Source organism: Pan troglodytes, chromosome 18 (assembly GCF_028858775.2).
Source record: "Pan troglodytes isolate AG18354 chromosome 18, NHGRI_mPanTro3-v2.0_pri, whole genome shotgun sequence".
Classification (NCBI taxonomy): Eukaryota; Metazoa; Chordata; class Mammalia; order Primates; family Hominidae; genus Pan; species Pan troglodytes.
Genome location: NC_072416.2, coordinates 56,187,927 through 56,205,377, shown reverse-complemented (window position 1 = coordinate 56,205,377; position 17,451 = coordinate 56,187,927). Strand labels below are relative to the sequence as shown.

General features: G+C 45.4%; 1 protein-coding gene and 1 long non-coding RNA gene across 4 annotated transcripts in view; one reads left to right on the top strand and one right to left on the bottom strand.

Moving 5' to 3' along the window:
* Nucleotides 1-1,111: 1,111 nt before the first annotated feature.
* Nucleotides 1,112-11,566, bottom strand: LOC134808816 (uncharacterized). The gene is made up of 2 exons (XR_010152625.1): nucleotides 11,478-11,566; nucleotides 1,112-1,245 (listed from the first exon to the last, which is right to left on the bottom strand). It is a non-coding gene; the product is annotated as an uncharacterized LOC134808816 (long non-coding RNA).
* CSNK2A2 (casein kinase 2 alpha 2) overlaps nucleotides 10,571-17,451 on the top strand; it is a 40,149-nt gene continuing 33,268 nt past the window's right edge. Inside the window, exons 1-2 of one of the 3 annotated variants that reach the window (XM_016929942.4) lie at nucleotides 10,571-11,044; nucleotides 11,822-11,933. In XM_016929942.4, the coding sequence (XP_016785431.1) occupies nucleotides 10,941-11,044; nucleotides 11,822-11,933 (216 nt within the window). In that variant the 5' untranslated portion in view covers nucleotides 10,571-10,940. The remainder of the gene's footprint in view (nucleotides 11,045-11,821; nucleotides 11,934-17,451) is intronic. The other 2 variants (XM_016929943.4, XM_016929944.4) reach the window with 2 other exon arrangements.

The window sequence follows — 17,451 nt, the reverse complement described above, 5'->3', positions numbered from 1 at the left end:
GATTTTTAAAAATGACCACTAAATGCTGCACGTGGTTACTGAGGGGATCTTTTTGCTCTAAAGCAGTAGTCCCCAACCTTTTTGGCACCAGGGACTGGTTTTGTAGAAGACAATTTGGGGGTGGGGGGATGATTTTGGGATGGAACTATTCCACCTCAGATCATCAGGCATTAGTTAGATTCCCTTAAGAAGGCTGGGCGTGGTAACTCATGCCTATCATCTCAGCACTTTGGGAGGCTGAGGTGGGTGGATCACTTGAGGTCAGGAGTTCGAGACCAGCCTGGCCAACATGGTGAAACCCCGTCTCTACTAATAATACAAAAATTAGCTGAGCATGGTGGTGCACACCTGTAATCCCAGCTACTAGAGAGGCTGAGGCAGCAGAATCGCTTGAATCTGGGAGGCGGCGGTTGCAGTGAGCTGAGATCACGCCACTGCACTCCAGCCTGGATGACAGAGCGAGACTCCATCTCAAAAAAAAAAAATTCCCATAATGAGCATGCATCCTAGATCCCTTGCTTGTGCAGTTCACAGTAGGGTTTGAGTTCCTATGAGAATCTAATGCACCATGATCTGACAGGAGGCAGAACTTAGGTGGTAATGTTTGCTCACCTACCGCTCACCTCCTGCTGTGCAGCCTGGTTCCTAACAGGCCATGGACTAGTACTGGTCCACAGCCCTGGGGTTAGGGACCCCTCCTCTAAAGGACATTATTTGGGCAAATGACAAAATTAGGATAGACCCTAAGGATTAGATGGTCATAATGTATAGGTGTTGACAGAATGACACAATTCTGCTAATCAGGACAAGCTCCTGCTTCACTGAAAGATGAATCTCTCAATGACACTGACGTCCAGTGTGGTGGCAACCACTGCCGTCTTTTCCTAATTGTCTTTCTCTACTGTCATCTGTGTCTCTTCCACTTTCTCTATGGAGGGATTGATCATACCTTAGGCGTGTAGAGTTTTGATCTTCTTGGGATTGATTGTGTTTTCTGATCATCCATGGGAACTTCTGCTATACTCTGTGCTCTCATGGGCATCAGAGCTGACAAAGGGCCCATCACTAATGTAGCAGGATGAGCCCCGGACAAAACCCCTCAGACACTGGGTTAAAGAAACTGGCTTTATTTGGCCGGGAGTTTCCTCACTGGCTTGGGAACAGGCAGGACTAGGATCCAGGGTTTCCATGTCATCCTCTAGTCAAACAGGAAGACTTCTGCAAGCATCCAGAATAGTGTGCTTCCTAAAACAAAAAGTAGAGCTTGCATGTGCAACTTCATTTAGTTTCATTTAGTTTTTCTTCAGGATAGAGAAGCTAGTGTCTGTCGGGGGATAGTAAATGTCACCAAATCCCAGGCTCAGAGTCTTCTGAACAGAAGGCCTAAGGGGAGGAAGAGTAGGGGCTGGAACACAGGAGGAAAAGTCCAAACTCAAGAGGATTCCTCCACATGTTTTTTGCCTGCAACAATCAGAGCAGCTAGCCTTTCTGGGGAGCAAATGTTCCTGCTTCAAAATAACAGCAACTGTAATGTGACTAGCACATGTCTGATTTCCACTGGTGACAAAGTCACAGGTACTGCTAATACTGCCATGTTTTGTTTTGTATTGTATTGCTTTTTTTTTTTTTTTACTATATCCATAATGGGAGAGAGGAAATGCTAAATTTTATTTAGAGATTGGTGAATAATGACATAATTTTTTGTGTCTGAATTTATGAACCCACTGAGTTCTCACTACTGACCTAGGTTGAGGACCTCTGGTTTAGTGTGTGCGGAGTCTAAAAGCCCAGAGATCACTGTAGGAAAGGCCCCCGGCGGAAAATCCAGGGAGGAGCTGGCTTAACTCAGGACAAAGGCTGTGGGCACCCAGACAAGAGTGTAGATGGGAGTGGCCATCTGGAGAGGAAGCCAGTTGCACTTGGTTGGGGTTGGGGAGTGGTGGGGGGGATGTGGGAGCTGTTGGTGATTCTGGGAAATTTGGTTGGGCTAAGAGATACTGTGGGCCGGGTGCAGAGGCTCATGCCTATAATACCAGCACTTTGGGAGGCCAAAGCAGGAGGATCACTTGAGCCCAGGAGTTTGAGACCAGCCCGGGCAACATGGCAAAACTGTCTCTGCATAAATTGGCTGGGCATGATGATGTGCACCTGTAGTCTCAGTTACTTGGGAGGCTGAGGTGGGAGGATCACTTGAGTCTGGGAGATTGAGGCTGCAGTGAGCCATGATCGAGCTACTGCACTCCAGCCTGGGTGACAGAGCAAGATCCTGTCTCATAAAAATAAATAGATAGATAAATACATAAATAAAATAAAGAGATACTATGGAAGAGCAGTTTGGCAGGAAAATGATGAGTGTTTTTGAAGTTTGATGGCTTTGCCAGGGTCTATGGGAGACTGTCACTGCAGCGTCAGCCCACTCCCCTCCAAATGCCCACTCCAACCAGGCAGAAGTGGGTGTGTCCACCAGGAAAGTACTGTTTGCCCTTCAAAGTAGCCCCTCCACTTTTGTATCTCTTGAAACTCCAGGATTAAGGCTGCATTCACCAGGCTTCTTAGTCCTTTTCCTATTTAAGATTTAAATCCCTTTGCAATAGCTGTTAGTTAAATTTTAGTCTAAAGAGATTAATTCATCCTTCCCTGAGAATATTAGAAGAGTTTCAGTTCACTGAGCTTCATTTGGGGGGTGGGGGGTGGGCACCCCCCACCCCCCAAATGAAAAAAAATGTGCCCTTTTCTCCAGCCAGGCAAGACTGAATAAGAGGGCTCCCCCACAGGAGCACCAGCAGAAAATTCCCATTCCTCTGGCTCTCTTGCCCAGGACAGGCTCTGGCACATTCCCACCATCCCCCTCAGGGGCATTCTCTGGTTGGAGGACAGAGTGGGTCACACGGTAAGGATGACTAGGACAAAAAAGAATAAGAAAGTTATATTCCTAAGGAATTTATGTGCGCATGTTACCAGGGGGAGTGCAGCCAATTTGGCCTTAATGTATATATTTTATTCACCTGTCTGGTGCCTCAAAGAAACCCCAAGGTAAGAGTCCAGCACTCTGGTAAATTAAACTAAATTTGGCCTGCGGACATCTCCGTACTTGAGTCTTTATACAATGAACTGCAACCTACCTTGCAGGTAAACCGACTGAAATCCTAACTTAGGAGTCTACTATTGTAACAAACAGCTGAGTCTCAGCCAATCACAGCAGCCAAGCTTCAGTCAATCACAGGCACCCCACTGATCAGACCACGTTCAAATAAGGCAAGAGCTGAGCTGTAACCAACCCAACTGCCTGTGTACCTCATTTGTTTTCTGTCCATAAATGTTGCCTGACCACAGTCAGGTCAGAGTTCTCCATGCCTATCCTGGTTCTAAGGGCTCCCTGATTCTAGAATCGTTCTTTCCTCAATTAAACTCTGCTAAATTTAATTTGTCTAAAGTTTTTCTCTTAGCAATTCCCCATAAACTCCTTGGATTACAGAGAGAACTCAAGACCCTACGTCCCTACCCTCTGTCCTTTCCTAGCTGGTGTAAAGCCCCCATTAACCCACAAGTTCTTGAGGGGAGGATTAGGATGGTCAACAGCCTGAAAACCTTGGTTTGATTCCCCCCAATTATGAAAGTAAAATCTATGCTTCCAAGACCCCAAAGCATGTAACGCATTTCCTTCCAGTTCTTTTTGTATGCATTTGTTACATACCTGAAAATTTATCCAAGTGTAGGTATAGGCCGGGTGCGGTGGCTCATGCCTGTAATTCCAGCACTTTGGGAGGCTGAGGCTGGCAGATCACCTGAGGTCAGGCGTTCAAGACCAGCCTGGCCAGTGTGGTGAAAACCCCGTCTCTACTAAAAATACAAAAATTAGCCGCACATGGTGGCAGGCTCCTGTAGTCCCAGCTACTTGGGAGGCTGAGGCAGGAGGCTCGCTTGAATCCAGGAGGCAGAGGTTGCAGTGAGCCAAGATTGTGCCAATGCACTCCAGCCTGGGCAACAGAATGAGACTCCGTCTCAAAAAACAAACAAACAAACAAAACAAACAAACAAGCAAAAAAACTATAGGTATGCACTGGTGTCCTGCTTTGAAACAAAGCAAAGCAAAACAAAATAATAGGTTGTATCATCCATTCTTATTGCATAGAAAAAGGCCTGGAAGGATACACACCAAACTGTGGAAATGTGGAAGGCAAAGAAGGACAAGTTTCACTTTTTATCTGACTGACTCTTGAATTTCTTGAAAAATATTAATGTTAAAGAAAAAATTATTCATGGCACTTTTGTTAAAGAGGGTAAGGCAGACTTTATCCAAATGAGGGTCATGGCGACAGGTATAGGGACCACTGCAAGGGGTTTTGCAGTGAGTGACAGAGACCATACTCAACAGCTACTCCAACAAGAACACGTGGGTATTTATAACTAAGGAACAGAGTCGGGGTCAGTGGACAGAAAGTTACTAAGAGGACACATCAGGGACAAGGGGTTTCTGGCTAAATTGACTTGATAGAGTTATTGCTGAAGGCAGGCCAGGGTGATAGGATACTGAAGGTGATCAGATGGCAAAGGTAGTGATTTTTTGCTCAACCGATTAGCAGCATTCTTGCTCAAAGTAGATTCAACAAGGACGAGAGGGAGGTCCAAGATCAAGCTTATTATAAAGGACTCAGGAGCCTGAGTAAAGTTTTCATCAAAGGAGACAGTCTTTGTTATTAACCATGCACTACTGCAGGAGTTTCCCATTGCTGCTGTAGCAAATTGCCACAAACTTAGCGGCTTTAAGCAACACAAATTTATTCTAAACGGGTCTCGTTGGACTACAATCAAAGTGTTGACAGGGCTACAGTGCTCCTCTAGGGGAGGATCCGTTTTCTTGCCTTTTTCAGCTTCTAGAGGTGATCTATGTTTCTTGGCGCCACCCCCCTTCCGTCTTCAAAGCCAGCAATCACATCATTCTGACCACGGCTTCATCAATACATCTACTTCTCTGACATCCCGCCTCTCTCTTTCACTTTATACGGACCATGGTGAGTATATTTAATCAACCTGGATGCTCCGTGATGATTTTCTATCTCAAAATCCTTAATTTAAGCACATCTGCAAAGTTTCTTTTTCCATATAAGGTAACATATTTACAGATTCTGGGGAAGAGTAAGTGTATATCTTTTTTTTTTTTTGAAATGGAGCCTCATTCTGTTGCCCAGGCTGGAGTGCAATGGCACAATCTCGGCTCACTCCAACTTCCACCTCCCGGGTTCAAACAGTTCTCCTGCCTCAGCTTCCTGAATAGCTGGGATTACAGGTGCATGCCACCACACTCAGCAAATTTTTGTATTTTTAGTAGAGACAGGGTTTCACTATGTTGTCCAGGCTGGTCTCAAACTCCTGGCTTCAGGTGATCCACCCACCTCAGCATCCCAAAGTGCTGGGATTACAGGCATGAGCCACTGTGCCCGGCCATAAGTGTGTATCTTCGAGGTGGGTGAAGGACGTTATTCTGCTTACCACAATTACTTGTACAACTTTTTTTTTTTGAGACGGAGTTTCGCTCTTGTTGCCCAGGCTGGAGTGCAATGGTGCAATCTCAGCTCACTGCAACCTCTGCCTCCCGGGCTCAAGTGATTCTTCTGCCTCAGCCTCCCAAGTAGCTGGGGTTACAGGCGTGCTTCCACCATGCCCAGCTAATTTTTTGTATTTTTAATAGAGATGGGGTTTCACCATTTTGGCCTCAGGTGATCCACCCATCTCGGCCTCCCAAAGTGCTGGGATTACAGGCGTGAACCACCACACCTGGCCACAAATTTTTAACACGTATTTATTTATTTATCTATTTATTTTTGGAGATAGGAGCTTACTCTGTGATTCAGGCTGGAGTGCAATGGCATGACCATTGCTTACTGCAGCCTCGAACTCCTGGGCTCAAACAATCCACCTGTTTCAGCCTCCTGAGTAGCTAAGGCTTGCACCAACATACCCAGCTAATTTTTAAAATTTTATTGTAGAGTTGGGGTCTCTCAATGTTGCCCAGGCTGATTTCAAACTCCTGGCCTCAAGAGATCCTTCCACCTTGGCCTCCCAAAGTGCTGGGATTACAGGCATGAACCATCATACCCAGCTCTCCTATTTAAAAATCTTGTGTCCTAAAATTTTTCCATTGCTAAAAATTCCTCATAATCATGCTTTTTAGTAATGCCTAATAGTTCACTGTAGGGAATGTATCACAATTTATTTAGCTGGTCCCCCAGCTTGTGATATTTACATCATTTTACATTTTCGTGATTAAAGATAATGATTATCATGTGGAACGTCTGTGGGCCTTTGCATGACATACTGAATCAGAAAGGGGTTAAGGAAAGTGACGTGGTGGTCAGAAAGATCAGAGTTCGAATCCAGGCTCTGCCTCAGTTGGTCATTGTCATTGGAGTCTTGGTTTCCTCCTCTGCACAAAGGGGACCCTTACAAGAGCTCCAACCTCATAGATTTCTAAAAACAGCTATGTTGAGATAAAATGCACATAACATAAATCCACCCATTTAAAGTCTAAATTCAATGGTTTTTAGCCATGTACGGTTTTGGCAGGATTCAATGATGTAGAATCATTATGTGAGTGATGAACACACAAATTGCCATCATGATTAATAATTCTTTGTTCATAATTTTCATTTTTTTTTAGGCTAGGTTCTTGAGAAGTATCGATGCAGGATAAAAGCCTATAAACTTCTCAAATGTTTTGAAAGTAGGCTTGTGAAGATAGGTGGCCTTCAGTGGGATTTTAAAATGTGCTTTTGTTTTTTGGATTTTTGGTGTTTGGATAGAATTTGGGGGCATTGGAGGTGGTATGAAAGTGTTGGGTTATTTGATTCAAAATACCCTCTTTCATTCCCTTTTGTTGCACCACTGAATTATACTCACCCTCAAACTGCACACACAGAGTAATGAGGGGAAGTCACTTCTAATTCACGGACCCTCCCTGCCTGGCACCTCCCCCGCAGAGTCACCACCCTATCCCTCTTCATACCCAAGTGAGACTCCTTCAGTGAGGGTTGCGTGAGTACCATTTCCAATTGCCCACCTTAACTCAAGCCAAGCCAGTTTCATGGCGGGTGGGCAGAAATGAGAGGCAGGGGTCTCTGCCAATTCCATGGGGTGCCCACCCAACCTCCCAACAAACCACAGAAACATTCCATTTGGCTGTGGGTGGACTGACTGCAGGTTTTAGGGCTGAGTTAGTATGGTGTCAGCCAAATCCAGGAGTGTGTTGCACCAGAGTGGTGTGTGGGTGAATCCTCAGGCATCCCGCAGGTGTGGGAGCAGGTTACGTGAGATGGGTGTGGGCTATGTGGTGAGGGATGAGAGGAAGGTGCACGGAGGGTGGGTGGGGTCAGAGGTGGGTGAGGGTGGAGGTGAGGAATGAGGCCCCAGCTGAGGTTGGACATAGTAGTTAAACCAGTGGTTTGTAATCATTTTTGGGTCATGGCCTCCTTTGAGAATCTGATGTATGCTAAGGAAAGAATGGACACACACACACACACACATGCACACACACACACACAAACCCACAAATTCTGCATATTGTGTCAGGGGTTCCCAGAACTCGGGAAATTCATCCAAGGACTGGCATTAAGAATCTCTGGTCTGCTCTAGTTCACAGGGACTTGTCAGAAACAAATCCTAAAGCTGCATTAAGAGCTTGAGGATATTTATGTCTTCTAGAGTGAAAGAGATTTAGAAAGGTTTGCAGGTTCAGGAATTAAATTCCAAAGTCCACTTTTTCCATTAATTTTTTTTTCTAGTTTTTATTTTGAAAATTTTCAAATTCTACCAAAAAGTTGCAAGCTCATGTACTGTTCAACTACATTCACTAATTATCAAAATTTTCCCCCAATTCCTCCCCACTCTATGCATGCTTATGCTCTCAGAAACCCACATTTTTCTGGAGAACAATTTGAGACTAAGTTGCAAATATTGATTCTTCATCTCTACACACTTGGCATGTAACTCCTAAAATTATGGGATTCTCCTGCATAACTAAATACAATGATCATACTCACAAACTTTAACATTGATACAATATAACGTTGTGTAATATACATTAACATTGTGTAATATACATCCTATATTCAAATTTCCCCTGAAGTACCCTTCTATTAGGTTGGTGCAAAAGTAACTGCGGTTTTCACCATTACTTTCAATTGAATTTCAATAACTTTTGCACCAGCCCAATATGAGCTGTATTCTTTCTCTTTCCCTCCTTTCCTTTCTACTTTAAAAAAAAAATCCAGACTCTAATTCAGGATCATACACTTCATCTAGTTATGTCTCTCAGTCTTCAGTAATCAAGAATACGAATCCAGGGTTTCGTTTGGTTTTGTTTCTCCTAGTGACATTGACTTTTTGAAGAACCCAGGCTAGCTGTTTGGCAGAATGTCGCCCAGCTTGGATTTGTCTGATGGTGTCCTTATTATTAGATTCAGGTTAAATGTTTTGGCAGGAGGACCACATGGGGGAGGTGTCCCTTCTCAGTGCATCACATCAGAGGATCAGTTGGTTCCCTACTGATGAGAAGTTTGGACCATGGGTAAGGTGGTGACCTCGTTTCCCCTTGGTAATTCCTAAGTCATCTGTGGGGTAGCACTGTATTCACTGAAGGTCTCTGACTGTGGCAAATGCTGGGAGAGTCAGTGGTGAGCGCCCACACTCTGTCCTTGCTCTTGTGCTGTTTTTACAAGGGAGGGGACAGACAGTAACCCAGGAAACAAATAATGACAAGATATGCAGTTTGATGAAGGATGTGGATAGGGTGCTGAGATAGAGAAGTATCAACTCTAGAGAAAGTGATCTTTAAGGTGAGACTTGAGCTGGGGGCATGCCTGTAGTCCCAACTCCTCGGGAGGCTGGGGTGGGAAGATCGTTTGAGCCCAGGAGTTCTGGGCTGTAGTGCGCAATGCCAATCAGGCGTCCACACTAAGTTTGGCATCAACTATGATGACCTCCTGGGGCTGGGGGACCACCAGGTTGCCAGGTGGCAAACAGCAGGTCAAAACTCCTGTTCGGATCAGTAGTGGGATCATGCCTGTGAATAGCCACTGCACTCCAGCCTGGGCAATATAGAGACACCCTATTTCTAAAAAAATACTACTAATAAAGAAAAAGGTGAAACTTGAATAGGAAAAAGGAGTCGCCCTTGGGAAGGTGGGGTGGAGGGGTTGGGGGTGGCTCCTAGTTAAGCTTGGAGGATAGAAGGAACCAAAAGATGGATGCACGGTGGTCTCAGGGAGGGAGGAATGATCAGAGAAAGGCCCTGGGCCTGGGAATAATCGTATTGAACACATAGTATCCTAATAGTGAACACCATCCTAAGTGTTTCACATGGTTTACCTTGTTTAATTCTCCTTGCAGCCCTGTGAAGTGAGAGTTATTACTGGTTTTATGCTGCAGAATCTGTGACACAGAGAGGTTGAGTAATTGCCCTAAGGTCACACAGCTTCTAAGTAGCAGTGCTGGATAGATCTGACTCCACAGACTGCTCTTAGCTGTGTCAAGGAGGAAGGCCCAGGGTTTCATCCAGAAAACAGAATGTGAAAAGGGACTGGAATGAAAGCAACCTGTACTGGGTGCAGAGGTGCTGTCGATAAAGGATGAGGGATGGGAAAGGAAGACAGAAGAAAGGCCTAGAAGATCAAAGGAGAAGGGTGTTCAGGGCTGCAGGCAGCACTGGAAGCCAGGCCAGCTCAGTTGACCACCTACTGTCGGCACATCCCCAACCCAGCCTGTCCCTTCAGGTCGGATTTGCAATTCTCCTGCTCTCCCTCCTCCTAAACACAAACAGGAGATTTACACTCTCAAAGTCTCTCCCCACAAATGACTTATTAATCACAAAGGGAAAAATTGTAACTTTGCAGTGGCACAACCTGGTCAATGCCAGCTTAACCAAGTGACCAAAGTGGATATTCAGGGAAGGCTCTGGAAGGGCATTTGGGGGAAGTGTAGAAAGGTTTTGTGAGGAGGACTCTGAATGACGGGGGTAGGAAGCCTTGGGGACTGAGGAGTCTACCCTAACAGGGCAGGGTCCAGAGGGGGAAGGAGGGGTATGTCTCGGGGGAAGGGAGAAGTATTGGGGTGGGGGAGGTTCTGAGGTTTGAGTGAGGCCCTGGGGAGGGACTTGACAGTTTGGGTGACAGGAGGGTCAGAATAGGGTCAGTATGGGATGTGTTGGGTGGGTAAAAGCTGGGTGAGTGCAGGGCTGGGGGTAGGGTCTCCAAGGACAGTGAAAGGGTCGAGAGTCGCGGGCGAGGGCTCTAGGGCAACGGCCAGTGGAAGGGGGGGCTCCTGTGGCGTGAAGTCAGGCCAGCCCGAGGGTGAGGCGATTTGGACAGTCCGACCTGTGGCGGCGGGAGGGCGAGGGTGGCGGAGGGCGCGAGGTAGGCGGCGGGGCGTGCCGGGGCGGGGCCGGGGCGGGGCCGGCACCGCCCGGCGGGTCCCCCCGCGCTCCAGGGGGCGCTGTGAGCCTGGGCGGCCCCAGGCCGGGCGGCGGCCGCTCCCAGTGAGCGCGGCCCCTTTTCCGGGTTTCCTCCGCCTCCTCCTCCTCTCCTCCTTCTTCTCCGCTGCCGCCGCCGCTGCCCCTTTCCCGGCCGGTGGCTGCCGCTGCCGGTGTCGCCGCCGCCGCCTCCTGGGGGCCGCGAGCCGAGCGGAGACCGCCGCGGAGCGCGAGCGCCGCCCGCCCCGCCAACCCGCCGGCCGCTCCAGGGCCGGGCCGGCTCGGCCGGCGCCCCCCGCGCCCCCAGCCCGCCCGCCCCCGCGGGCCCGGCCTGGCGCGGCCGCCCGCCGCCGCGCTCCTCCTCCTCCTCCTCCAGCGCCCGGCGGCCCGCTGCCTCCTCCGCCCGCCGCCCCGCGTCCCCCGCCGCGCCGCCGCCGCCACCCTCTGCGCCCCGCGCCGCCCCCCGGTCCCGCCCGCCATGCCCGGCCCGGCCGCGGGCAGCAGGGCCCGGGTCTACGCCGAGGTGAACAGTCTGAGGAGCCGCGAGTACTGGGACTACGAGGCTCACGTCCCGAGCTGGGGGTAAAGCCGTCGCCGCCCCCCGCCGGGCCCGCTGATCCCTGCCCCCGCCCGGCCACCCCCTGCGAACCGCACTCGGGCCCGGTGGTGTCTCCCGCCGACCCCTCCGCGGGCCCGCAGGGTGGCAGAGGTCCCGCTCTCGCACATGTCCTCGTCTTCCTCTTCCCTCCCCTTTACCCCCGTTTCGTCCCTTTCTCCCCGCTTTGCGCACCCCTTTCCCCCAAGGAATGCTTTTTTACTCGGGGAGAAGTGTGGGGTCCAGGGATCGACGCCGGGTGGAAGCCCTTCCTCACACTTCTGGGTTTCCACTGGGGTGGGAAGTCAACAGCTGTCCTTTGGAGCTATTAAAATGCCCTGCCTTTTAGGTTTTCTGAGATGAGGTGGTGGGAGGAAATTTCTTAAAGACGTCCAGATTTGTAAAACAGGCACTGTCTACCTTCAAGATGTGAAACGAGAAGCAGGTGCTGGGGAGCCGCGGGGCACAGGGGGCACCCTCTAGGCCTTCAGGACGGGTGCTTTGCTCGCCCCTCTGGATTGGCTCAGAGCGTTGCCTTCCTGCCCCATCTTCCCAAGTTAGGAGAGACCAATTAGGTTAGGAGCTCTGCAGAGTGAAGGGAGCCAAGATTATGTCGTGGCTTTCATTTAGGGAATGAGTTGTGACGTGATGTATAGACACTTCCAAGTGTTTGCCCGGTGGAAGCGGCTGAATGACGTGTACAGTGGGCATAGGCTTGGTTAACCCCCAGTCCTGGCATTTATGTGTGTGTCTTCCTTTTACAGTAATCAAGATGATTACCAACTGGTTCGAAAACTTGGTCGGGGAAAATATAGTGAAGTATTTGAGGCCATTAATATCACCAACAATGAGAGAGTGGTTGTAAAAATCCTGAAGGTGAGTGTCCTATGAGTGGTATGTAACATTTTTCTCCCCACAGGGCAAAAGTTTGTAAGGTACCCCAGTCACATTCTATAATGGGCAATGCAAGCTTGAATTTAATTTAATTTATTTGTTTAGAGTCAGAGTCTCACTCTGTCACCCAGGCTGGAGTGCAGATCATAGTTCACTGCAGCCTTCAACTCCTGGGCTCCAGTGATCCATCTCAGCCTCCCAAGTAGCTGACTACAGGTGCATGCCACCACGCCCAGCCATTTTTAAACTTTTTTTGTAGAGTCAGGGTCTGGTCATGTTGCCCAGGCTGGTCTTAAACTCCTGAGCTCAAGCAGTCCTCCAAAAGGACTCCTTGCAGGCCTCCTATAGTTGCTGGGATTAGAGGCGTGAGCCACTGTGCCCAGCCGACGCTCAAATTTTATTTATCTGATGTCCCTTCATTACTTCTTTTTCCACCCCATTTTCCCATGAACTTTCAAGAAAATGTGCAGACATCACAAATCTAAGTTCAAATCTAAGTTCAGTAAAGTGTTTGTTCTAAAATGTAAATTCCCTAAAGCAAAAATTCCAAAAGGGCTCCATTTGTTAGAAAATAAATAGGTAATCAAAAGACAGAAAAGCCATTCTCAATTTAAGGGCTCCCTGAGCACTGTGTTTGTTACTCTTGGTGCATGCTGTATGTTATTCCAGAAAGAAAGTTGGAAAAAATTGGAGCGACTTCAGAAATGTATTTCAAGCCCAAGTGGAAGCAAATTCCTTAGCGGATAATCACGTGTTTTCCTTTGGCAGTAAAGTTTCAGGTGGGATGGATATAGTGCACCAGTAGTGCTGAGAAGCCTTATTGGGAAGCCAGAGAGCCATTGTTGCTTATCAGCTAGTAAAAATATAGAAGAGTTCATGTATAATTACTAAAGTAATAATTGGAACAAAACTATCTTAATATATGGTTTAGCAATGAATTTGATAATGATATGACTTTTGTTATCTCTTTGATGAAGATGATTTTAATTAGCATGAAGGGTCAGCTAAATTTTCCTTCTGGTAACTGATTGTGTAGCTTTAATAATGTTTTATAGGGTATAGTAAAAAGTAGTTCTTAGAATCTGTGATGGGTCCTCGTTATTGCCGGATCATTTCATGTGGATACATGTCATTTAGTGAGAGATTGAGAAGACGGAAGAGTGATGTAAGCACTTTGCATACATGTGATTTCCAGTGTGGCCCTTTTGCAGAGGTTCTGTGGACTAAGAATGTGGTATTGAAAAGCTGTTTCTGTGTGCTAGGGCAGCTGGTATAGGTAATCCCTGTTCAATGTGAGGGGTCAGGCATATGCTTTCTGGTAATCATCTTTCAGAAAAAATGATTAACTCCATCACTCAGAACATCCTAGCCTAGTGATAAACGAGCAGAATTGCAGTAAAGAGAAAAAGCAAAGTTATTTGTGTTCTCAGACACACTGGGGCTGAGAAGTGAGGAACTGATGTTGAAGATACTGAGTGTGACTCCTCTCTTCCCTAAATATGAATTGCATTTATGAAGTCACAAGGTGGTTTTTTTTTTTTTTTAAGTCACAGGGAAATTACCTTAGAAAGCCATACATTAGCTGTATGTACATAAGCATAAGTTTTCAATAAGCTGCTTCAAATCTAAGAAATAAGCAAAACGTAAATTGAAATTAGGAATATCCATATTCCACTGCTGTATATTCAGAAGAATGAATTGCTGACTCTAAAGCAATTCCAGAAAAATGTCTGAACTTTTGTGCTATGGCAGCATTTTTAGAATAAGTGTACGATTTTCTGTGGTGCTTTTTTTTTTTTTTAAAGGAACAGCATTCAGGTGTGTGTATAAATACCAGCATGTTCATTTAGGAGAGCATCACATTGCTGCTTCATCATCCAAAGAGCTTTATAGGCTCTAGCTTTCCCCCTACTTTAAAGATTCTTGGCATATGTTAGGAAACCCAGTATGTAAGCTGCTGCAGGTTATCTTTACAAATGGGAGACCTAGGCACAAAGAAACTTACCTAATGTCATTATGTTGAATGACCATTAGCCAGAACTCCTGTTTCCTATTTCTTCATATCTCTTACTGTTCATTTTAGCACTGGATTGTAGGATCTGAACGTCGAGCACAGAAACAGGTACCAGTGTCCTGGAATCAGACTTGGGAGGCCCCTAGTTAATGAAATGTTTCTTGTTTCTTCTTGATGTTGTTTGTTTTCACAGTGCAGCCTAAACCACTAGTGAAAACTAGACTCACTTCTTTATGTTTTTTAAAGCCCGGTGGCATTTCTATCCAGATTTTGTTCCTGTCTGAAGGATGGGGTAATATATCACTAATGGCATTATTGTGGTTTTGTTGTTTTGTGAATTAAAAGTATTACTTTTTAAAAAGAACAGGGTAACAAGGTCTTTAGCCAAAGTTGTGTTTCTTCAAATAAGTTGAAGTTATGACTAATAGCTACTATTGTGGTGCTTGGTCATAGGAAATTAGGTCCTTAACAGACTACCAGCTCCTCATAACTTGGAAGAATCTAGAACAGCCTTCCTTTTTGTAAAAGCCTGCTGTATTTTAGCTGCAGGATTGTATTATGCACATAGTGACCAAGACAGAGGGTGGCTTTCTTGAGGACAAGTGGTCTTACTTTTGTAGTCAGTAACATTTCGTATCAGTTCTTTGCAATATATGTGAGAATGGGTGGATGATGAGTGACTACAGAGGAATTTTATATCATTTAATTTGCATTAGTGGATTTCCAGGTATGGATCAAAAATGAGCTGCTAAAAAGTTTTAGGAATTTAGAAACTGGTGAGCAAAATTTTACTGTCTATCCCCAAGTGGTATTCTGTGGCTAAAATCTTAAAACTTTCCAATCAATAGAGAGGTTGTATCTTTTTTTGACAAATTGTTTTGAGGAGAAAAGAGAAAAAGGAGGAGGAAAATGGTAAGCGTTTATATGGCAGGGCAGAAAGCTACATTAGTGCCAAAAGTTTCATCTTTTGATTTTGAAAAATCAGTTCTTCATTTCCTTTGTAGTACCTCTTAGAAAAGTGTACACAGAAGTAAAAGTGGCCACCTTTGACAACTTGTAGCATTTTATGAATACTGCCTGTGTGTGTAGATTTCAGTACTTCTTGGGGTCCTTGGGATCTTTCAAATTAAACTGCTATTTCTTGAATAAAAGTTAAGAGCAACACTATTTTTAAAAAACAGCATTTTGAACCAGTGCAAAATGACTTGGAAATTCCCATATAAGGCTTCCTCTTAGAGGTCTTATTTTATAAACAGATTGACTATCCATTTTCCCCCAGATATTAATTATTTAGCTTAAACAAAGGGTGGTGGTATTAAAATTTTGCTCTTTAAGCATGTTTAGCATACTTGCAGATATTTTTTAAGTTCTGTGTTGTCAGTAGGTAGTGTTAAAAGGATGGGCATTGGTTATACATCTTTGTTAGTAGCTTCATCGTGAGCTGGTGATCTTTATATTATATCAGAATGGTGCTTTCCTCTTTATTTCCTCTTTACTTCTCCTGTGGTAGGTTTTTTACCCTCCTAAATTTAGGCATGTGTATGAAGACATCTTCCTGAAACAACACATTAGTGGTATTTATCTAAGTTTTTGGTGCATTCTAATTTTCACTAATGTCTCATGGTATAAAAGTAGTGAAAACAGTATTACTAAAGTATTGCTAACATTAAAAATAATGTTAAAAATTATATGTGAACTAGGCCGTTTCCAGCATTGTACTGGGGAGTCACAGATTAAGAGTGTAGTTAACCTGTGTCAAACAGAATCGCAGAATGCGGGCACTTAGAAACCATTAGAACCCAGGCCCTTTTTACAAATCAACCAAGACCCAGAGAAAGGATGTATATACTCAGCGTCATGTAGTCAGGGGGTGGAAGCACTCGGTGTAGGACCTTGTGTACCTGTCATGAAGTCTTGGTAGATGCGAGGAGCATAATTAGGACATTAGCTGGATGTTTGACTTTGTGATGTACTGATCTGTACTGGAAGAATTGAGGAACACTCACCAGGAGTCAAATGAAGTTAATTCGTTTCTAATGATTTTTGGAGTTATTTTTCTCAAAGGAAGTGTTTGACTTTGGTAAGTTGCTAGTTGAAGTGTGGAATCCAAGAGTCCTCGAGGGCTATAGGGACCCAGGCAGGCGTTCTCTATGATTAGTATCCACAGCAGCATGTTTAATGCTTCAATGAAATGCTGCTTTATTCTCTTGAAGCCTCAATAAATAGTGTTTTTATGGTTTTTTTTTTTTAACCCATAGAGTTCCTCCAAGTCTCAGCATGATCACTTGGCAGATTTTGGGATTAATAGTTTAATAGTTTTATCCCTTTAATATATGAGTTTATTTGAGAGCAAACCACATGTGAAAAGAATATCTTGATATAGTGTGCCCATTTTCATGTATAAAGCAGGGCTCCAGATAGTTTCTAGAGTTTAATTTCAGGATCTGCCATCTCATCATCAGGGTGGTGTAGTGTAAGAAGTGCTGTAAATGAGAGGGCAGAAGGCTTGAGTTCCAGAACTAGCTTCTTCATTGATACCCACTTGACTGTTTTCTCATCTATGAAATAAGCATACATTTCCTGCTTAAGTCACAGGGTTGTTAGGAAAGTCAGATAAACTATAGATAGATGGGTAGAGAGATTGATTGTCATGTTTTAGTAATCTACAAAATGCTTTTCTTTCCTGAGAGAGTATGGCCTAGGAAGTGGTCTGCCTGGTTTCAGGTGTTAGTTCCAACTGTAGACGCTCTGTGACATCAAACAGTTACTTAAGTTCTCTGTGCCTTGGTGTCCTTCCTCAAGTAAAACTGTTAATAGTGCTCATCTAAGACGGTTAAATGTGCTTAAAACAGTGCCTGGCCTGAGAGATCAATAAAGTATAGTAGTAATAACGATATTACATTTGGGTCATGCGAGTGATGTTAGAGGCAGAACCAATAGTAGAAAGGGTTGTAGCGTTCTCCTAATGAGATTCAAAGGGTCTGCTCTATGCCTTGCCTTTAAAAAAAAAAATTGTGTTAAAATACATGTAACATAGGCTAGGCGCGGTGCCTCACGCCTGTAATCCCAGCCCTTTGGTAGGCCGGGGTGGGCAGATCACCTGAGGTCAGGAGTTCGAGACCAGCCTGGCCAACCTGGTGAAACTCCGTCTCTACTAAAAATACAAAAAATTAGTTGGGCATGGTGGCGGGTGCCTGTAATCCCAGCTACTCAGGAAGCTAAGGCAGGAGAATTGCTTGAACCCGGGAGGCAGAGGTTGCAGTTGGCCGAGGTTGCACCATTGCACTCCAGCCTGGGCAACAAAAGTGAAACTCGTCTAAAAAAAATAAAATAAAATAACATAAAATTTACCATCTTAACCATTCTTAAGTGTACAGTTCATTGGGTAATGTTGTGCAACCATCACTGCCATCCATCTCCATAACTCTTCATCTTGTAAAATGGAAACTCTATCCATTAAACAGTAACTACCTATTTCTCCCTCCC